The sequence below is a fragment of the Schistocerca gregaria genome, chromosome 1, assembly GCF_023897955.1.
Source record: "Schistocerca gregaria isolate iqSchGreg1 chromosome 1, iqSchGreg1.2, whole genome shotgun sequence".
NCBI classification, from domain to species: domain Eukaryota; kingdom Metazoa; phylum Arthropoda; class Insecta; order Orthoptera; family Acrididae; genus Schistocerca; species Schistocerca gregaria.
In genome coordinates, this window is record NC_064920.1 from 635,003,009 (window position 1) to 635,026,950 (window position 23,942).

A 23,942-nucleotide genomic window follows, 5' to 3' on the forward strand; every position below is an offset into this window, starting at 1 on the left:
ACCAATCCCATAGTTAGGAGTCTGCAGTGGGGCACCAAGTCAAACGCTTTCCGGAAGACAAGGAATATGGCATCTGTCTGATACCCTTCATCCATGTTTCACAAGATATCATGTGAAAAAAGTGCAAGTTGCGTTTCGCAGGAGCGATGCTTTCTAAAGCCATGCCGATGTATGGACAGCAACTTCTCTGTCTCAAGGAAATTCATTATATTCGAACTGAGAATATGTTCGAGAATCCTGGAACAAACCGGTGTTAAGGATATTGGTCTGTAATTCTGAGGATCCGTCCTTCTACTCTTCTTATATACAGGTGTCACCTGCACTTTTTCCCAGTTGCTCGGGACTTTACGTTGGGCAAGAGATTCGCAATAAATGCAAGCTAAGTAAGGAGCCAATGCAGTAGACTACTCTCTGTAAAACCGAATTGGAATCCCATTAGGACCTGGCGATTTATTTATTTTCAACCGAATCCAGCTGCTTCACAACCCCAGGGGAGTCTATCACTATGTCCTCCATTCAGGAATCTGTATGAGACTCCAACAGTGGTATGTTTGTACGATCCTCCTGCATGAAAGATTTCTCAAAAGCTAAATTTACAGTTTCAAATTTTGTTTCGCTGTCTTCCGTTGCCAGGTCAGACTGATCAGTAGGTGACTGGATGGAAGCCTTCAACCCACTTACCGATTTTACATAAGACCACAATTTCCTTGGGTTTACAGCAAGATCTTTTGCTAAGGTATGACTTTTGCTAAGGTATGACTTTTGCTAAGGTATGACTTTTGCTAAGGTATGACTTTTGCTAAGGTATGACTTTTGCTAAGGTATGATGGTGGTAGTGGTTGAATGCTTCGTGCATCGCTCTTTTTACAGTAGCACAAATCTTTACTAACTTTTGCCAGTCCTCATTCTCCTGATCTTTCATGTACCACGAGTGCAACTGTCTTTGCTTCCTGAGCATTCTCCGAATTGCACTGTTAAACCAGGGTGGGTCTTTTCGGTCCGTAGATGAATTTTTAGACATAGGCCAAAGAAATACAGTAAGCATTAACAATTGTACCGTATATAAGACTAACAATGATTATTTGGGATAAATGAATCTTGTGTACTTTGACACGTTCCACATCATTACGAAAGAATCCTGTTCATGATCCATGGAACAAGTAATATAACTAAACTAAAAACTAACTAAACTAACCAACCCACTTTTTCGGCACATACTTGTCCAATGCGTGATTTACAATGTGTTTAAAATTTGCCCATAATTCTTCCACGTCCATCATACCCGAAGTAAATGAAGTCGACTCATTTACTAAGTGGGATGCTAACAACTGCTTATCTGCTCTTTCTAGTAAGAATACTCTCCTAGCCTTCTTGACCAACTTTTTAACTTTAGTAACCATAGTCGTAATGACAACATCATGATCACTAATCTCTGTCTCAACGCTGACACCATCGATGAGGTCTGGTCTGTTCGTGGCTACCAGATCTAAAATATTTCCATTACGCGTTGGCTGTCGAATTAGCTGCTCAAGACAGTTTTCAGATAATGTGTTCAAAAGTAATTCACACGACGTCTTGTCAGTACCACCTTTAATGAATCCATAGACATTCCAGTCTGTACTTGGTAGGCTGAAGTCGCCTCTGACTAATATAGCATGATCTGGGTACTTCTGCGATACAGAATGTAGACTCCCTTTGAATGATTCTAGAACTGTCACGGTGGAACCTGGTGGCTGGTAATAACACCTAACAATTAACTTTATTTCTCCTAGCCCTGTTAAACATGTCCAGAAAACTTCACAATCACACTCTACTTCCTCAGCAGACACAATATTTTTGTCAACTGCAATGAAGACACCACCTCCTACGGTGTCTAATCTGTCTTTCCGATACACGTTCCAACCCTCACTAAATATTTCAGAACTTCCTATCTCAGGGTTCAGCCAGGTCTCAGTCCCGAGAATAATTTGCGTGCCACACACTTCATGGAGGGCATTAAATTCAGGAATTTTATTCCTAACACTATGAAAATTTACTGCTAATATCTTGATAGCTGAAGTGTCTTTACACTGAGCGCATCCTGATTTCCCTGCCTGCACGTCGACTGGTGAGTGTTTATGACACCTCGCACTACGGCCTAGCCTAAAAAACTACCATGTGCACGCCACAAGTACTCTGCTACCCGAGTAGGCTCTTCCTTTGAGTAGTGCACCCTTGACCTATCTAGGGGCATCCTACAATTCCCCACCCAATAGCAAAAGTCTAGAAATCTGCAGCCAAGACCGTCATGAGTCGACGAAGTCTCTGGTTGAGACCCTCCACTCGGCTCCAAACCAAAAGACCCCGATCCACTCTGGGAACGATGCTGCAAATATAGAGCCCTGCTTGCACCCCACATGCGAGGCCAGCGGTCTTCAACAAATTCACCAGCCGCCTGTATGAACTGAGGATCGCCTCAGAATCCAAGCGACAGGTATCACTGGTGCCGATGTGAGCACTACTTGCACATGACTGCACCTCGTACGCTCGATAGCCGCAGGCAAGGCCGCCTCCACATCTTGGATGAGGTGCCCCGGCAGACGTGATATGGATACAGCGTGAGATACTCTTTCCCAATTCTTCCACAACTTAAACAACATTTTCTTCAGCTCCGAAAGTCATTTACATGGGTGTTCTCCACTGTCTCACTGATGAATTCAACTTACCCTAACTTTACTTTACAGTAAGTAGCCATCTATCTTTTGCTACTTTTTGATATTCCTACATGGAGTTTCCATTGTTTAATCAGTTCAACTGCTTTTCTTGAACAGTGCCGGCAGGAACTGTCTCCACTACAGTTCATTATCTTATAATCCCTCTTGTCCCGAGATACATTACTATCTGTATTGCAGCCACTTCCTGCTCCTATCTCATTCCACCTTCCAATCTTAAAGCAACCTCTCACTGTCCACTGTTACTTATCTATTAAAAACAATGTCACCCATTTTATATTTATACATTTCTTTCTTCTTTTGTGGGTCCTCCATTTTCCCACAATGCTCTGTATCAGCCTACCTTCTAAATGTCCCCTTCCATGGCCCTCATACCCTACAACCTCCCCTTCACACATCATGTTCCACACCACCATAATCTTTCTTAACCCCCCCTCCCTCCCTGTTCTATTTCTTTGCCAACTGAGCCAAGTCTGCTACTAGCATCAGTTAGTCCTCAGCACTTGAGATAAAAGTGTGTGTGTGTGTGTGTGTGTGTGTGTATGTGTGTGTGTGTGTGTGTGTGTCCTATACACGTAAAAGTATTGCTACCAATGAAGTAGTGGATAGTGCACACAAATCAAAAATTTTGCTTCTATTTCTTGGAAAATCTTATTTGTTCTAATCTTTACACCTAACAAGCCTAATACTGGAAAAATGTTCCCACTGATTATGAAATTATCTTGCCCAGCCCCAAAAACATTATTTCATCCACAACATATAAGAATATGCACTTAATTGCAACATCTTCACATTTAAGGGAAAATAACTGTGTTATGAAATGCGAACATGCAGCAAGTTCGCAATTTGTCTAGCCAATCTTTAAGAAAGTCATGTGTGTGAAGAATGGGCAAAATTAAGCATTAAAATTTAAAATTACTATCAAGCTGTTATTGAAAGTTAATGAATTTATATAGAGCCAGCAATGCCACAGTGAGCTGAAGTAAATGTGACAAACCATCACAATATAAATGGCAGACACAATGATACGTATAAATGGCCAACTGCCTCACATGGTTTCCCAAATGTTAAATGCAAGCACTTGCAGTTTGGAATGTTGCAAATTTCCTTAAATCTATTTATTTGAAAAAAGCATAAATTATGGAAAGAATACATACTTCCCAGAGTAGAATTTTAACAACAGATTGTTTTCTCTTCTACTCTAATAATCACAGTATCTCTGACAATGTTTAACATGCAACACTAATGCATAAGTAAACTACATTCAAAGCAACTGAAAGGTTTATAAATTACCAACAATTAAAATGTACTTATATTTTAACTGTAGATAAACACTCAACAGGTAACTTACTTGTAATGTAAGTAAAGCTGTATGTGAGTAAGGGCCACACTGAAACCTCGATCCAGATTCCAGCCCTATGCGAGTACTGCTTCCGACTGTATCCTCCTCCAATTCAGCAACTACTTCTTCGTACGGAACTAATTTATCACCCCGCTGTATAGGTAGTTCCAGAAGAGAATCCAACAATAGTGGAAGATATGGTCTGAGATTCTGATCAATGACTGAAGTATCCATCAGCACAAACATCTAAGAAAGTGATCAGACTCTGTCACTTACAAGTAAACATCAATGTAATTTTATTATACATCAAGTGGTTATAAACTTCCATTGCAATAAGAAGAGAGTTCGCATTTTGCAGACTATTATCTGTCCTTTACCTTAAAAGAGTTATTCACATTTATAAATTACGATAATGGAAAGGCAAATACACCTGATAACTTACATAGATAAAATTTGTATGAATATCATCAAGATGCATCTGTACTGGCACACCAGAAAGGTCGAATTTAGGGTGCTGTTCTGATGAATCAGTTGTGTATCGCTTAATAGGATGAAAATTTATGGACGCTATACTAGGAATTGGCACTGATGTCAGCATCTCTTCTGGAGGTGGTTTCTGGAAAATAATACATCCTATTTAAATAAAGGTAACACACTTACTATGAATTGTATCCTTTGCTGTCTTTTTATTGTCACTAAATTTTTTTTGTTCACAATTTCAGTAATCAGACTAGAAATATGATGATCATCTCTACTGCAAAATCACATGGGGGGAAAATATATATTTATACCTCATTCTCTAACATAGCATGGCGGAGTTTCTCCCCTTTTTCTGATAGCCCTTCCTTGCCCAAAGACTGTCTCTGGGCCTCAACCCTCTGACGTTCCTCATCAGCCATACGTTTTTGTTCAGTTATACTTGGCACACCACGCACTGTTACACTTGGTGCCTCCACCAGGTGTTTCCTTAGTAGTCCTATCCAAAAGTCTTCCGGTTCTCGTTCCATTTGACGAAGATCTTCAACTTGATTTAAGCGATGGTCTAGCTATTACAAACAAAACAACACATCAGTTCACTGCTTCTTGAAGATTATTTAACAGCTTTAGCAATGATAAATACACAAGTACTACCACTGTTCCCACCAGAATATACTCTGCCATATGTGCATCACAAAAATGGCGCACGCATACACAACTAAGAACGGTGCTGAACTCTTTTCCGACTACTGTAAGCATCCATATAGCTTTCATTGTTACGAAACAGATGTCATTTTCTTTAAACATTCTTTGCAGAAATAGATCTGAGGTTAAGAGTAAAGCAAAGACAAAAAATGCATAGCTATCTGCACATATAAATTATTTTTCTTAAATATAATGAAAAGACCCAACTCACTTTAATTAGGCAGACAAAAAGACATCCAACCATCAAAGTTGCTCTAACCTGAAGCTTCCTTGCTGGCGTCCTACTACTTCATTAATATTTAATATATTCTACTACCTATTGCTATTTCTATAATTAAAAGTATGTTTCACAGGAGTTTAATTTTCTGTTTACCAAACTGACTTACATCTTCTTTGGTGTTCCCATATAACATGTCGCCGATAATCATGAATGCAATGCTGTCATGAGGGCTGTTCTCCAAATGACTAAGAGATTCCAGAATTTGTCTGTGAATAACTGCACGCATGCGGCGCATATCAATTTTTTCATCACCACGTGCTATTCCATTGAGTACTTGCATTAAACGATCACGTACCAAGCACAGTTTCTGATTAGGAACATTCTCAAAGATCAGATATAACATTGATTCAGAATTCTCTGCCAAAGAGTAGCCCACCTGCAAATGTCAGATGTAAAAATAACAGTGAGTGAGGAAACATTACACACGTTAAACACCAAAAGTAAAATTTCATATAAAAAAAAAAATCACTAGCTAGATTTTATTTCAATTCACATACCATCAACTTTAATATCAAATGTATGGCCACGAAAACTGAGAATCATCAAACAGGCAAAGATTGGAATCTATGATACATGAAAATGAAATCAAAAGAATGTATGCACTAAAGTATTAATATTATTAAGGCACTATTATGAACTGACATGCATACAAATTAAGTGCCACTTCTAATATCTTCCAAACAACACTGGTTGCAAGGTGGAGCAGTAATTTGTATTAAATAGTTATTTCACAATCCTCCATGTTCAGCTGTAATGATCTCATTAGCATTTTATAGTTTTCTCTCATGTAGTATAATAAACATTCAAAGTCTGTATCCCAAACAAAAAGCACTTAAGAATACTGCCCACACATAAGCATCACAAGAAACAATGCCTAACTTGTATTTGGACCTTGTCTTTCAATGACGTGTGATTTATTTTAGCCCCTCTTCTCAAATTTATGGGTTGGATCATCGGATTATGGAATGACGGGGAAGGAAGTCGGCTGTGCCCTTCCAAAGGAACCATCCCAGCATTTGCCTGGAGCGATTTAGGGAAATCATGGAAAACCTAAATCAGCATGGCCAGATGCGGGATTGAACTGTCGTCCTCCCGAATGCGAATCCACCTCGATCGGTGTCAACTTTAAGACAGGATGGGGTTCCCATAACTGAATAAAGTACAATGCATTTCTAACCTGCCCCCAACCCTCAATTGCAGATTTAATATTTTCAAGATGATTACCATTATCTATCTCAAATTCATGTCAACCAAAACAGACAAGCATTTCATTGAGTACACTGATTGAATTCCAATATATTATCACCCATATCATTTGTTGGAAAGCAATAACCACTTCAAAAAATGTATAAATTTAGCATTGGAAATAGCAACTACATCACTGACAAGACATCTGCATGACATCACAATTATGAAAAACCCAATATTATCTCTGACCAAGTAACTGCCACATTTTCATTTGTGCATTCCAGGTCATTTTTCGTAAGTATAAGGAGGCATTAAAATACTAGAGTATTTAAATCAAATTTACTAAGATAAACTGAGAATTACACCTTCCTATCAGAGTTCAGATTTAAGCATATGTCACATTTCTTCGCAAGTTAAATTCCCACTGTATAAAATGCTGTTGCCTAACTGTAGCCAGCTCATGACAGAATCTAAGTTTTTCATAAGAGATACACCAATTTTTCATCCACATTACGAGATGGAACTCACTTGTAGCCAAGTCTGGACAGTAGGGTACATGTTCAAAAACACCTCAATTGAAAAGATGCAACATCATTTGTGTTTGCTGAACAGATTTGGCTGAGTACTGTTGCTTAAAAACATTACACGGGAAGTCAATACTGTGTGTTTTGAATGACTTCTCGGTTCGCTTAGTGTCTCAAAATAGGCTTCAGAATTTATTGCCTTTTACACTCCATCAAATCCACATACAGTATTCCTTTAGTGCCCCAAAAAACTACAAGCATAACCTTGCTGACTTATAAGTGTTTGGTTTATGGATGAAGCAGTATGATCCCAAAATGTTTATTGGTGTTTTGTTCCATATTAGCTTAGGAAACGCTTATCTTGTCACAATTCTTTTCAATAGCCCTTCTACTACATGAAAGTAAAAGGAAAAGCCATAGAAGCAGTCACTCAATTCATTTAGTGGTTCTGAGAAACCAATAAGCACTAAACTTGGGGTACCTTAATGGTTTAATCACAGTCACTTGCAAACCGTACTGACAAATCTCTGCCCACTGCTGAGGTATCCTGAACCCATTTTCATAAAATTTTTCATCCATTTTCTGTAGACATTTGACAAGGTGTTTGGTCACTTACACTATCGTCATGACCACTATTTGTCTTTGCACTCTCAAACAAGTGATACTAACAACTCACATCTTCAATCGCCACATTCAGTCTGCATATGGCAGATATTCCATGATGAATGTTAAAATCTTTGAGGTTTTTTTTGCACTAAAACCTGCACTACAGAACATATTTCATATTTGTTGCTGTCTTCAATTGCATCTCTTAGTATAGACGGCTGCTATAGGTGAAGATGATGCAATGTGGCTTTCCCACTGCTGCAGCTCTTAGCACACTTACCTGCTGCACGAGTTAGTGTAGACTATTTATTCCCTTAACTACTTCCCATGCTACATGAAAATGAGCTTCATCTCAAACAGCCCTCTGATTCAGTGCACATTTTAAAGCGATTTATAAGAATTGGGGGGGGGGGGGGGGGGGGGGCAGACCTCAATTGCATCTTAGTGAGGATTAAGAGAACAAACCAGGATAGATCCCAAAGTCCAATTCAGATGTTAGGACCCCTGAGGTATTAATACTGATGCATTACTTTAAGTGCAACAGATGCATACGACCAGCTTCCCAACACAAATTTTAGACAGCATTGAGTCAAAGTCTGCTGTCCTTTGGATTAAATGTAAGACATGTGACAACACTTCAGAGCTTTACATGAATGTGAACAGCATGTGAACCAGTCATGTTGATCCCAGGCTACGAGATTCAGAAGCAAACAGGTCCGGGCTGTAACAGCTGTAAGTATAGTTCTGTTGAGCCTTTAGCATAGTTGAGTGTGTCACCCTGACAGGATAGCGAACCACTGGATAGTGTTGTTAGGTGCCCTGTTACCATATGTGATTTCCTGAGACATCTGTATTCTGTCTTACACAAAATGTTGGTCATAGTGGATTGAGACAATTCAGGCTATGACTTCACATCAGGCAGCAGCGCAGTTACTTCTACTCCACATCTTCCTATAGGAATACTGACTCAATAAGACACTGACATGGACCTTACAAAACAATCTGCTTCCATTCCTTTTTATTTATGGACAAATGGAAAAGCTTAATACAACTAAGTTTGACAGCAGACAAGAGAGTCAATGACATAATACTAGAATTGTATATGACCAACATATCTAAAAGAAAATAAGATGTGTTAGTAATTATGTAATACAACCAGTTGATGAGTTTTTGTGTTTATGGCAGCTGCAGACAGGAACTAAGAGGTCAAGGGGGAAAGGGGAAAATGTAGAAAATAGTTTAGGTTTGAATAGTTCCTTACTTGATCACCTGCAATTTTTTAAGATGAGTGCTAGTGCTCCAAACCAGGTTTGACAAAATTCAATTATTATTTATTTCTCAACATAAGCTTTTAAATTCAACACCTCTTAAGAATAGTTTGTGTAGTGGTTACAGCTAATTAAAAATAAAATAATGAATTGTTTTATCGAGTTTTTTGATAGGCTAAGCTACTAATTTAACGAATCTCTATGAAATGGTAACTGTGCAGACAAACTGTTGTCGAACCATGAGAAAGGACAAAGTAGCTTGGAAGAATAACTACACACCAACGTCACTGTGAGCAACTGCAATAATTTTGAGGCACTCATGTACAATCAATCTGATACACATTTTGTCGAGAAAACATCTTGAGTGCCAAACAGTTAGAATTTTTAAAATGACTGTACTGAGCAGTATATATAGCCATTTAGACAGTAGATACACTACAAACAACAAAGGAACTACCACCACTGAGAATATTCTGTAATATAGCTAAAACTTTTGACTGCATTGCAATTGTTGTGGCAAAAATCACGTAATTAATTATGAAGTGAATATAAAAACGAACTTTTTTACTACAAAAGAAAATATTGTTGAAAAAATTGTCAGTATCTCTTATCTTTTTTATAATAATTTTATAATACCTTACTAGCATATGGATCATCTATTTCAACAAATTCCTTCTGCAATGGACTGACAGATGTATCCGTCAAGTACTTCAGCATCACAGAGCAGGCACACATTCTGAAAAAACATGTTGTTGAACTCACATTATGATAAGACTTTTACAAAGAAGAAAACAAAAATTTATGGAAAAAGCTTGTTTAAGCTTAGTACTACTCCCAAAATGAACAAAGAATAACCATATTTTTTGTTGCTTTTTTGTTCACTTATGATATAATTTCACAAAGAGAATGAGACCACATTAACTTACTCTCCGCTCTCATTCCACTAGTCGCTACCTGTTTTGGTACAACACTTATTGAATTATTCATGTTGACAGAAAATAAAACAATGCAGGAAACAGACTGTTGCCTTAAAAGCCTGTCACATTTTCTAAGATAATAATGCATAAAATGATTTTTAAGGAGCTGCACATATAAAGTGGGCAAAATGTAACTCATCCAGAAAATATTTACAATAATGCTGATGCAAGACTGACCGACCCTTGTAATGAATGTCACAAATTTTTCTGGAAATGGCCACCAGTGACAGTGTGCTGCGCTCGATTTCAAATTGTGAGATACATGTAGTAGCTTTCCCAAGAAATAGCAGTAATAGTGTTTAGGCTCTTCTACCGTAGCTCTTATAATGAGTGGGGATTATTCGAGTACATCTGACCCTTCAACTTGTCCCATAGGTAAAAACCATAGGGAAAGAGAGGATGTGATCCAGATGGCCAGGAGGTTGCATTGCCTGTGTTGATTGTCCTTGCCTCACTGAACACCTATGGCACTCATGACAAGAATGTCAAGGCAGTGTGTGCTGCTACTTCGTCCTGCTGTCCGATAACCATACAGTCATTCATCATCCTCGAGTTGATCCACATATGGTTTAAACAGCTTCCGGATATACGGAGTAGCTTTTGATAAACAGTTTGGAGAAATAATTGTGTTACAATGCAGACACTGGACACTGTGCAACAAACCCCAATCTTGAGATTATACAACAAGTTTTCAAAGTATTGACGGGAATTTCCTGATGCTTAATGAGCGTATTCTGCGAGCTGACATACCCTGGCTTTCTGAACCAAGCCTCATCTGTACAAATGGAAAACAAGATTAAATGGCTCTGAGCACTATGGGACTCAACATCTGTGGTCATAAGTTTCCTAAAACTTAGAACTACTTAAACCTAACTAACCTAAAGACATCACACACATCCATGCCTGAGGCAGGATTCGAACCAGCGACCATAGCGGTCGCGCGGTTCCAGACTGAAGCGCCTAGAACCGCTCAGCCACACTGGCCGGCGGAAAACAAGATCTGAAACTCCTGGTTCCACTTCACTCAGAAACTACTGGCAGAATTCTACATACAAAAGTTCGTCCAAACATTTTAATTCATGCTCAACAGCAAATTTGCATGGATACAAGTGAAGGTACTTTTTGATAATGTTTCAACATTATGATCTCTTAATTCCTACCAACACAGATAAATGAGTTTTTGTCAGACTTTTCTCAGGTTTTCCTTGGCTTAAGCAATACTGTGTAAGAATTCTTTCAGATTGTTACAGCTTTTATTCACAACAGAGCCCATTTCGTGTAATTTTACCAATAATTTTTTTATTGTAAACTTTGCTGAAGATTTTGCTAAAACACTTTCAGTCTTAAACTCTTGTGCAAGCCATTACACTTGTTTTTCATGAGTTAAGTTACTTGACAATGAACATGCACTGTTTATTTGATAATTACTTTGTGCTACATTCAACTGGTCACTAAACATGTCTGCTCCTCTCATTCACTCAAACATGATGACACAGAGAAATAGTCAGGGCAGAGTATGTGGGAAATGTATATCCACAGATATCTGATAGCAACTAATTGGTGATTCAGAATCACGGTTTCCATCATTTTCTATGATAAGCGGTTCTTCTGTTCATTAACATGGGTCTATTCTGTGTCAGTCTTATAAATTTTTCCAGTCCAGTTTTATTTGTCCAGCCTGTATACAAGATGAGGCAGCTAAGAAAGGCACCCCAGATAAACCCAGAATGAATAAATACATCAAGAAGCAGTTTTTGCCAAGTTACAGTTGACAATACAGTGAATTTCCTATGTTCACCAGCAGTCTTAATCATTTATACTCACTGAATTACAACACTATCTTTTTTTCTAATGGTACTATATAGATTTTTCTGTTGGATTTGAATGGAACTTCTAAGAGAACTTCAACAACATAACATATATGGGACCTGAACAAATAGCATCAAGATAATAGTACTGTAAATCCCTGTCGTGCTGTCAGAAGAAAAAGTTCCATACACATCTGCCATATTGTACCAAATATAAGCAAACATGTAGCTCAGGTATCGTTCTTTTGTTTACCTGTTGTGTTCTGCTGTTGTAACAATTAGATGATAACTTGCTCATATTGCTATTGAGACATTCACAATGTATGCGGCAGTCAAAAAAGTGAATATTGTTTATGTCAAATGTTGCCAAACTATTAGAGCAACAGTAACACTGTATGCTGAAAAGTATCCGGATTGTGCCAAGCACTCACGATTTGTCTTTGCAAGTATTAAAGTTCCAGAAACAGGCAGTGTGAAGAATGAAATACGCCAAGGGAAATAAAAATCAACTGATGAAAGAAATTGAACTAACATTTTAGCAGCAGCAGCACACTGCAATTGTCACTAAGAGGCATCTCTGAAGAACAAGAGGGATCTACCAAATGAGTGTTCTGTGAAGCTACATTCCATAACATTGCATCCTCTTCATATTTCGCAGCATCTACAGCTTCACGAATTGACTTGCAAAATTAGTTAAAGTCCTTCGAATTTTATCAACAAAAAGTGCAAAGCGATGTGGCATATGCTGGCAAAATTTTGTTTAAGGAAGAACCATCATTTACAAACCACAGGCGCGTCAAACTTTGCAATATGCACTAATCTTCAGTTGCAAATTCACGCTGAATGAAAGAAGTGGATAAAAACAATACTCTTGGTCTATCCTCGTTTGGTGCATTTAAACACACTCAAGGTCAAATTCTTACAATATGATGATGCCGCAATTATTGGAAGACATCCCACTGGACACAAGGCAAACAGTGTGGTACCAATGTGACAGATGTTCATAATGTGAGGACAACTAAACAATCTAGAATCAGAGATGGTAAGGTAATCTATATTAACACTGAGTTAAAGTCCATATCCGCATAAGCTGTTTGTGCGTGTGTGTGTGTGTGTGTGTGTGTGTGTGTGTGTGTGTGTGTGTGTGTGTGTGTGTGTGTGTGTTTTTCCACTATATGAAAATTAGTTTCATACCCTGGAAGTATATCTTCAGGTCATATCTGCGTACAGAAAAAAAGCTATGTAAGAAAAAGCACTAGTAGTCAACACAGTGATGTACTCACAAAATGAATATTTCATGTGCCATGAATTCCAAAGTAAAAGTGCGCGCCAAAATGTCACTACTCCGTAAAATCGCAGATGAAATGGCAGAGGGACATCCGATCCAAACCATGCATGATCACTCATACATCTCCAAAACTCAATTAAAAGATGAGCCTGGACAGTACATGACAATTCACATACGATAGGATAAAACTTATGAGCACAAAACATTGCAGATGAATGTAATGTGAATAGAAACACTGGTCACAGCAGTGGTAGAGTATAAAAGAGAAGATACCTACCCTCATCAAAATCTGCGGGAGAAACAAATGTAATAGTACATTAATGACTCCCAAGGATTAGGTGTCTTAATTCTTTGTTTCTACCATGGTTTTTGATGATGGCAGGTATCTTCTCTTTCATGTGTTTTAATTTACAGTATGTTCATTCTGCAATGTTTTGTGCTCACAGGTTTTATCCTATCATATGTGGATTGTCACATGCTGTCTGCGCTCATCTTTTGATTGAGTTCTGGAGATGTATTAGTGACCACGCATGACTCAGATTGGATGTCCATCTGTCATTTCATTCAAGGTTTTAGCAACAAGTGACATGTTTTTATACGCACTTGTACCTTGCAATTCATGGCACACGAAATATTAGTCTTACGAGTACGATACTTTACTGTCAAAGTTTGTTCGGTAGGTTATGTTGACTACTAGTGCTTTTACTTATGTAGCTGTATTCTGTATGTAGATATGACCTGAAGATGTACTTCCACAGGGTATGAAACTGGTTGTGGAAACACAAGAAATAGCCAGTGTAGATTTGGACTTTCTCTCACTTTTAATGAGACTATTTTACCATCTCTGATTTTAAATTATTTGATTGTCCTCCACATTATGCACAGGTTTTTCTAGTTGCGGTTGCCCGAGCTATGAGGTTATTTGTATGACAGATGTCATTCCCATTCCACATGTCATGACTGACACTCTTGAGCATTATTCGGGAAGCTCAGAACAGTCTGCAGATTCATCAAACTTAAAAGTGGCTGAACTTAAAATTGAAGGTCCTTTAGAAAACACTGACGACTCCCAAAGGCATGAAATGCCTTATTAACAAGGGCCTGTGCCGTTAACTCCAGATGAAGTTCAATGTGCAGTATTGTTTCTCCAGAATCACTTTTTAGTGAAACAGTGCTCAAGGTCAACATTTTAAGTGCTTGGTAAGACATCCGTGATAATAAATACAAAAAATATACCCCAATTATGTGCTTGCTTACGTTTGGTATAATAGAACAGGCATGTATGGGAACCTCTCCTCCTCATGGCAGGACAGTGGTTTGCGGCACTGCTATCTTGATACTATTTTATCAAGTCTCATACATGCTATGTTGTTGAAGATTTCTTTGAAGCTTCTTCCAAAGTTCTGCGATTATAAACAATAAAAATTACTTGTGAACCTTGGAAAATTCTCCATATTGTCTGCTCTAACTTGGCAAATACTGCACTTTGATATATTCATTCATTCTGGATTTTCAGTGGCCAGTCTCAGTTGCATCACACTGTACACTGCTCCCCCACACATTTGTAACAGACATACTTATTAGAGATCAGAGCTAACAGTAACATTCATCTATTGGCATGAGGAGAAACCAATAAAGCTTGTAAAAATGGAGGCACACAGTGTATTTTAATCCTTCTTCCCCACAAACATACACTGATCTTCACACTTTCCATAGCAGTTCCTGCTTCGTGCCACTGTCTCCAACAGTCATCATTCAGTAACTGGTCTGCAGATGATCTCACACAGATCGAAATCAGTTACATTTTAAGAAAAAATAAATTATGTTTGTGGTTAAGATAGTTCCTTAATTTAAAAATTTTAATACCTGAACAACTTCATTTACATCATGAACTGTCAGTATACAGAGAACTTATGTACACTACCACAATGTCTGAGTGCGAAACATCCCAAGAGATTAAAATTATGTGGCAGAAGGGAACTTGAAACAAGACTCTTGTCTTTTACGGATGTGTTCTGACCAAATGATCTACCTAGGCACTTTTCAAAGTCCACCTCTAAGGTATAAACAATAAAGGTACCATTGTATTCCAAAGGTGTTCTCAGACACATTGGGCAGAACTAGCATTCCCTGGAGAAATGGTAGGGTGAAGAGTGGCTACTCAACAGATTAAAGATTGTTTCCAGCCACTGATTGAACAAACAGTCTACATTTATCAGCATGTTTCATAACAGCATAATTGAAAGATTCGCCTAGGAAACAACCTTTCGATCGTAACCATGCCACTACTGCAGGAGTCCTCCTCCAGTAAGGTATGATGGGAGAGAGACTGCAAAGTTTGGAAAGGAGGGACAAAGTACTGCCGCTGGTACTGCAGAACTGGTACCAACTGCAGAAGCAAAAAATTGCCAGTATTTTAAAAATACTGTCAGCTGTTGATGCATTTTCTGCCAAATATTTCTCTAAAGCTGCAACAGACCTATATAGTTCCTTGACTGCAGAGGGCCCCCGCCATGCGATGTAGACCATACCATGATCCTCCTCATCGCATGGGTATGGTACTTCCAAATCCAAGCTTTCAGTAAGCGGAGGCACTGGCGACTGCCACGGACGTGTGAAGGGGCCCCTACTTCCCTGCAATAATTTAAAGAACTGGAAACTATCTGTTTGAAAAGCATATATGGTTTTATGATCTCTACAAGAATTTGCAATTACAATTTTATTGTGATATTCAAGACATGCTTTGCCAATGTGCTATTTACCCAAGAGTTAGCTTGTCAGTACTTTTTTTCACAATACCAACCTTAGAAACAATTTTTTCCTCGAGTGGGACCAAAGCCTCAAACACATCTTCTGGTTTCACTTGTCCAGTAATGATTAAAGTCAGGTTCTCTGGTCGATAGAACTGTTTATGGTAATTGCGCACCTGTGGATCAAGAAGTGTGTCACTTAAGAAAAGCAAATGAAATATTATAGACAGACAGTATAAAGATTTTGCAGAGCTATTATAAACAGAATAAGAGAAATAAGTTCAGATTCTTCGTATAATAATAATAATAATAATAATAATAATAATAATAAAACAACAGATCTGAGGAATGAGCTGTGTGGAGCATTTTTATAACAATGCCCCCACAGTATCCCGGAAGATCAGGAAAGACTGCAGGAGACAGTCAACTGCGTAGGATGCTGCCATTCGTCACAGTCAACATTCTGTTTAGATGGTGAAAAGATAACTGAAGTCAGTGACTGCAGAAGGAAACACTCTTGAAAACTATCAATCATGTTAGAACAACTGGTTACAGAAATGTGTGTTCTGCAATGGTACAGAGAATCCGGGACCGATTTTCATGCATAAACTCTGCTGATGAGCAGATTTGTCTCCAAGGAACAGCATTAGCTGTTGGATTAGGTACTATCAGGACAGATCCAGTTACAATAAACAACCTTTATAGTTCAACTGACTTAGTTCCGCAGGGAAACTGTGAAACAAATGAGAGAAGCATAGTAATAGTAACAGAATTAGAAGTACAAATAATAGTACTAGCAGTTCTGTAATTGGCTAAAGAATCAATGGCTCAAGTCAATTCCAGAGGCAACAGCTGTCACAGTGGTATTTATCTAATGCTCATAAATTGGCAATGCGTCAGCTCACGCACCCAATGGAATGATTCTTTGACATAACCAATGTGAAGCGAGAAGAGCGGCACCGTATTTTTAGCGCCAAAATTGAATCGATTGTTCTTTTTTTTATTATTTATTTTTTATTAGCGTGTTTTGAGAGAAGTATTTTGTGATTATGGCACGAGTGCTGCAAAGTGGACCAATTTAAGTGATTTAGTTCTGTATGGCAGTGTTGTCCATTGGTACCTGTCTCATGGATTAATTGCAGAAAAACAAAAATATGTCAAATGTGGTCATGAAATGACTATGCAATCAAACTATGTGAGCATATCGAGTAAGTGGGTCAATGTTTTTTAATCAGATCATGTAGGTGGATCAATATTTATTAACATAGCCGCACATTCAATATATTAATAAACACTGATCCATTACCTTCTCACATCATTTAATTACCAAAACAATGATCGACTTACTCAGTGTGCTCGCGCACATTGATTGCATAGCAACACAGAGCAGAGAAATATTTCCCTGCCTTTTTGAATATATCTTAGGTTGCGATGCTGTCCTTTGTTTGCAGACACTAGCTCAGTTAAAAAAGCTGCAGCTCTAACAAGAAGCAATTAAATTTATAACCATCATTTACAGCAATGTTTCACCCTTTCTTCCTAATGTATTACTGTGCAACACTTCATCTGACCACTGCTCTCTCATTTGCTGTGTAACGCAAACAGCTGACACACCTTCTTTTGTTCCTATCATACCTCAGGGCCAGCACTGACCACATTCCCGAACGAAAGCAGCTGGCCCTATTCTAGACTTTTACCGAGATCAATGGCAATTTTGTAGTGTTGAAAAAACATTTTTCTATTTCTGTTTCTTCTTCAGTAGTACTAATTTTTTGATGATATTACTATGCAGCAAGCAGCACATATTTTTTAATTCTTCAAAGTGACCATATAGCATCACATAACTTAAATTCCTTTTGCTTCTTAGTTCATCCTTATTTTTCCATATTCAACCTTGTTCCCACATTGTCTTCTCCTTTTTCCTGTCTATGTCATCCCTGATTCCTTTTTTTTTTTTCAACCACAAAAGCCTACAAAATTTAGTATTCCATTCAGATTAATTTGCCTCTGTTATTTAGCAGTCTTTCATGTTGTTTCCTTCCAGCTCTTTTCTATAACTCATGCTACTGTGGACGGCTTTTTCCATAAATAAGAAATATTTGTTTTGTTAGCATGTTCTCATTCAATCAATTGAGATGTCCAAAGAAACATTTTGCATAAGTTCTGAATGCTTCGTACATTTTTGTAGAGCTTCTCATTCCTTCTCGTTTTCTAACCACCTGTTGCTACTGAACCAAGTTTTCTAATAATCCATCTTTCAAGTACTTTATTCTGTCCAGCTTGCAGTTCACCATTAAGTCTTCACAGGCATATAAACAGTCTTGTCTTCTCACTGTGGCATAGCATTTTAGTTTTGTACCAGTAAACCCCTGACTGTTTAAAGAACTGAGCTGCCATATATAAAACAGCTTCAAACATCTGGTGACAAATGAGCTAATGTGTTAAATATTTGCTTTCCGTATGTACGAGAGAAAAATTTTGAAGTTATGCTTGAAGTTCAATAGAAATCGTTAAGTACTCTCATTATGACACACTGGATGAATATAAACTGGGTAATTTGCACTGCATATTAAGCAAGAACGCTGAAAATTAGATGGGTAGATCACATAACTAATCAGGAGGTATTGAATAGAATTGGGGAGAAGAGGAGTTTGTGACAAAAATTGACAAGAAGAAGGCACCGGCTGGTAGGACATGTTCTGAGGCATCGAGGGATCACCAATTTAGCATTGGAGGGCAGCGTGGAGGGTAAAAATCGTAGAGGGAGACCAAGAGATGAATATACTAAGCAGATTCAGAAGGATGACCAGTCTCAGGACTGAAGACACCACCACCACCACCACCACCACCACCACCAACATTAAGCAAGAACTACTTTATAATGCATCTCAATGTTCTCCTGAACTATGTGTCATACAACAATATAATTTTTGAGGTACATTTAGTGGTATATGTAGATACCGTATGCAAAGTGAATTGATAGTAAACAAGTAACAAATTTAAATGTCATGCCTGATGAAGCTTTACTGCACATCATTTTAAGCAACACCTAGTTTTTCACTAATCTTAATTTTTATGACTTTGTATTTCCTGAACTAAGTGTCGTACCAGGATATAGTTCTGCAGGTACATTCCAGTAGTATATGGGGATACTGGCTGCAAACTGTGTTACAAATAGAATTAACAGCGAAGACATAATAAACTGAAACACCGTGCCAAATGCTGCATGAACAGTGAAAAATTCAATAAACTTTTTTCCTTTCCTCATTTTGTGGGTGGGTGGATGGGTGAGTGGGAGGAAGGGGTTTGCCAGCAAGAAACAGTTTCAAAAGTGTTTGAAATTATGTGTAAAGTTTATTGGAATTCACTAGGTGCTGTCATTCTCAAATCATCAACATCAGTTGTCTGCTATATTAGCAGGTCCTTTGTCTCTCCATTTTCTGCGATCCATTGCTTCTTTCTTAGGCTGCTGCATGTTGTACCATCCATCATGTCATCCAGTATCTGGAATCTCTCTCTTCCTCGCTTCCTCTTCCCTTCTACATAACCTTCTAAAGCTGTTTTTATCAGTCCGTCATTCTTCTTAATATATGCCCAATCCAATTTCTTTTTCTTCTTTTAATTACATTTAGTAATTGTCTTTTCACTCTCACTCTTCTCAATACCTCTTTATTTTTTACTCTCAAATACTAGACGAATAAAGTCTAGACATTTGCACGCCATCAATTACATTGCCTTGAGACAAACACCAAGTTACTAACTGTAAAATTTGTCTTATATAACATTAGGTTACAGCTCTTAATGAGAAGATTTTGACAGCACTTTAAATTTTTACATTCAGTCAATAATCAAGAAAACATGGAAAAATACACTTTTGTTGTCCCTGAAAACAATTAATAAGCAACCTGTATATGGACCAGAGATGCCTTGCTCCAGGTTCTGAGATTTCTGAAGATGCTTTTCTTGTTGTACACAATGTTTGTTGAAACATTTGCTCTTCCCATTTTGCCAACTCTTACATCAATCTCAAATGTTTCTAGTCAAATCTGCTGTACAGTATCACAAAAATATTTAAATTTTCAAACTTGCTCTATTTTACTCAGTTGTGTTTATGTACTTTGGCGCATTTTTAAAATATTTGTCACGGTGTTTGTTTCTACCGACGAGTGAGTGGCTATGGAAGCCTTCACTGCATGACTAGCATTGTTAGCGGGTTGCAGCTGGACAGTCCCCTTATGCCTTTCGGTGCTGCAGTATGCCAGCAAGTGGCATGTGCAGCTTAAATCATTTGAGTTAAATAAAAGCAATGATATTCAGTTACCTAATGTTGTTCTATGATTTTTAATCTTAACTCTATGCAGTGCCCAATAAACAAAATTACCACTATGCCAAACAAGCCACCCAGTAAAAGTAGATACTATACTTGAGGCTACCCTTCCGAAGCCAAGGCGGGTTCCTAGCTTCTTTAAAACACAAACAGTAAAGGTGATAAGTCGTGCCCTTGCCTAATATCAGTTGCTACTCAAATGCCCAAGTTATTTAGTTCACAAATTTAACTTAAGATACCATATTTGTTTGAGTTTCATGAATTATGTTTGCTGAATTTGCTTTGGCACTGAATTCTTTAATATTTTACCTATTATTTCTCTGTCTACAGAATCATATGCTTTCTTGAAACAAATAAATGACATTGTTATAAGTTTGTGCATTAACATTCTGTGGTAAATTATTGATTTCAGATGAAACAAAATGTCGTGTGGCTAGAGCCTCCCATTGGGTAGACAGTTCGCCTGTTGCAAGTCTTTCAAGTTGACGCCACTTTGACGAATTGCGTCTGGATGGAGCTGAGATGAGATGGGATGGGATGATGATGATGATGATGATGATGATGATGATTCGGACAACACAACATCCAATCCCCAAGTGGAGAAAATCTCTGACCCAGCTGGGAATCGAACCCGAGCCTCTTGGCATGACATTCCGTCGTACTGACCACTCAGCTACTGCGGCGGACATTGATTTTAGATAAAAAGTCTGTTCTGTACATAGTCTTCCCTTTCGAAAGCACCCAAATGTTCACTCATTTGCTGTAGAGGTGAATTTTTGATATTTTGTATATCAGTGGTAGAAGTGATACTCCTTTGTAATTCTCGAAATTTTGTATGTATTGCTTCTTATGTAGCGGGTTAATTATTGCTACTTTCCATTTGTCTGGAATATTTTCTGTTTTCCACAGGTTTTCAAAAAACAAATGTAGAGCTCGTCTAATTCTTGATTCTGACAGTTTGAATAATTCTGCGGTAATTGAGCCTCTCCCACTTTTGTTTTCATTTTTGTGTGTTCTGATGATTTCATGAATCTATAGCAATGTTGACGGGAAATCTCTCAGTATTTTCTTAAATACTGAAAATTCTGATTTAACTGTAGGAACTAGACAGTTTAAACACCTGCCAAAATTTTTTCTTAATATTCGACAATATTTTTTGTTATTTATACAATTTTGCCAGTATCATATTTGAAAGAAATGCTTACTGCCTGATATGCTTTAAACACACACTTAAGAGCCTGGAAAAAATTTCTAGTATTATTTTTGGTGAAATTTTGTTGTATTTCCATAAGCTGAGATATTTTAAAGGTTCTTTTGATTTTCTGGATTACTTTTTATGTTTCTTTTATTTGTTGTTTCAATTGTTCTAGGTGTTGATATTGCTGCTGCTCTTCTTTATAACATCTCCAGTTTTGAGCCCTTTGTTCTGGAGATTCCACACAATGCCTGTTCCACAATATCCTCTTCTTGAATGCGAACATTTTTAGGTTAGGCTTTACCGTGACTGTTATTGACATTAAATGAAACAATAAGTTTACTGTTACCAGTCACTGTTTATTTGTTTCCACAACGCGTTTCGAAGGTTTAAACCTCCATCAGGTGGATATACATCAGTTAATATGGCATTTGTGTGTTTGTGTTGTGTTACGATTTCTTTGGAGGAAGTTGTGACACTGTCTAGTGGAGAAAACAAAACAGTATTTCAGAACTTTGTCTGTTTTGACAAAATTGAACTTGTATCTAGCAGTAAACATAAATTAAGTAAGATAAAGTACCTCCAGTGGTCACAGGATCCTTTCACAGTCGTAACACATCACATGAACGCTATCATATTGTATAAACAAATATGGCGTCGTAATCTATTAGGTGCATGGATCGTACAGCAAAAGAGAAAACGTTCTCACAAAGTCCAGAGAATATACGTCCTAACAACATTATTACAGAAAATTTTTTTGAAGGATTTGGAGGTGTTGAATACATTTGTTGGAGTAAATACTTCAGGCAGTATGTAAATACGATTTTGACAGCTTAAAATAGCATAAAGTTCATACTCATTTATACAATCAGGTGAGGTGTTAGAAACTTTAAGTTTAACACAACACAAACACACAAATGCCATATTAACTGATGTATATCCACCTGATGATGGAGGTTTAAACCTTCGAAACGCGTCGTGGAAACAAATAAACAGTGACTGGTAACAGTAAACTTATTGTTTCATTTAATCCTCTTCTTGGTCAATCATTATGTCTTTTCTGCCACATTGATAATCTGTTGTTGGAATTCATGCCATTCACCTTTTAGTTGTTTCAATTTCTTCTCTAAATATTTCTATATTTTCTTTTGTAATAATGGCTATACTGATGTATCTCTTAACTTTCTCAGTTGTCTTCTTTATTAAAGATGGGAATAATTAAATTTGGTAAGTAGGTAAAAAGACAAGGGCTAGTAGAAGTCCTTGCGTAACAGAAGAGATACGGAATTTAATTGATGAAAGGAGAAAATATAAAAATGCAGTAACTGAAGCAGGCAAAAAGGAATACAAATGTCTCCAAAATGAGATCGACAGGAAGTGCACAATGGCTAAGCAAGGATGGCTAGAGGACAAATGTAAGGATGTAGAGCTACATATCGCTAGCAGTAAGATAGATAATGCCTACAGGAAAATTAAAAAGACCTTTGGAGAAAAGAGAACCACTTGTATGACTATCAAGAGCTCAGATGGAAACCCAGTTCTAAGCAAAGAAGGGAAAGCAGAAAGGCGGAAGGAGTATATAGAGGGTCTATACAAGGGCGATGTACTTGAGGACAATATTATGGAAATGGAAGAGGATGTAGATGAAGATGAAATGGGAGATACGATACTGCATGAAGAGTTTGACAGAGCACTGAAAGACCTGAGTTGAAACAAGGCCCCGGGAGTAGACAACATTCCATTAGAACTACTGACAGCCTTGGGAAAGCCAGTCCTGACAAAATTTTACCATCTGGTGAGCAAGATGTTTGGATTCCATAGAAATGCTGAAACACATGAGGCAATACTGACCCTACAACTTATCTTAAAAGATAAGATTAAGGAAATGCAAACCTACGTTTTGTAGGCTTAGAGAAAGCTTTTGACAATGTTGACCGAAATACTCTATTTAAAATTCTGAAGGTGACAGGAGTCAAATACAGGGAGCAAAAGGCTATTTACAATTTGTACAGAAACCAGATGGCAGTTGTTATAGTAGAGGGGCATGACAGGGAAGCAGTGGTTGGGAAGGCAGTGAGAGAGGGTTGTAGCCTATCCCCGATGTTATTCAATCTCTATATTGAGCAATCGGTAAAGGAAACAAAGAAAAAATTTGGAGTAGGAATTAAAATCCATGGAGAAAAAATAAAAACTTTGAGGTTTGCCAATGACATTGTAATTCTGTCAGACACAGCAAAGGACCTGGAAGAGCAGTTGAACAGAATGGACAGTGTCTTGAAAGAAGGATGTAAGATGAACATAAACAACAGGAAGGTGAGGATAATAGAATATAGTCGAATTACATTGGGTAATGATGAGGGAATTAGATTCGGAAATGAGACACTTAAAGTAGTAAAGGAGTTTTGCTATTTGGGAAGCAAAATAACTGATGATGGTCGAAGTAGAGAGGATATAAAATGTAGACTGGCTATGACAAGGAAAGAGTTTCTGGAGAAG

The 23,942-nt window shown here is 37.7% G+C and overlaps 1 protein-coding gene across 1 annotated transcript in view; it reads right to left on the reverse strand.

The window, feature by feature from the left end:
- Positions 1–23,942, reverse strand: part of LOC126360221 (uncharacterized protein C05D11.1-like) — a 131,223-nt gene that overhangs the window by 59,486 nt on the left and 47,795 nt on the right. Inside the window, exons 6-12 of the mRNA XM_050007692.1 lie at positions 15,978–16,100; positions 15,654–15,808; positions 9,738–9,837; positions 5,622–5,891; positions 4,845–5,099; positions 4,496–4,669; positions 4,063–4,299 (exon numbers count right to left, since the gene is read on the reverse strand). Of these exons, the coding sequence (XP_049863649.1) occupies positions 4,063–4,299; positions 4,496–4,669; positions 4,845–5,099; positions 5,622–5,891; positions 9,738–9,837; positions 15,654–15,808; positions 15,978–16,100 (1,314 nt within the window). The remainder of the gene's footprint in view (positions 1–4,062; positions 4,300–4,495; positions 4,670–4,844; positions 5,100–5,621; positions 5,892–9,737; positions 9,838–15,653; positions 15,809–15,977; positions 16,101–23,942) is intronic.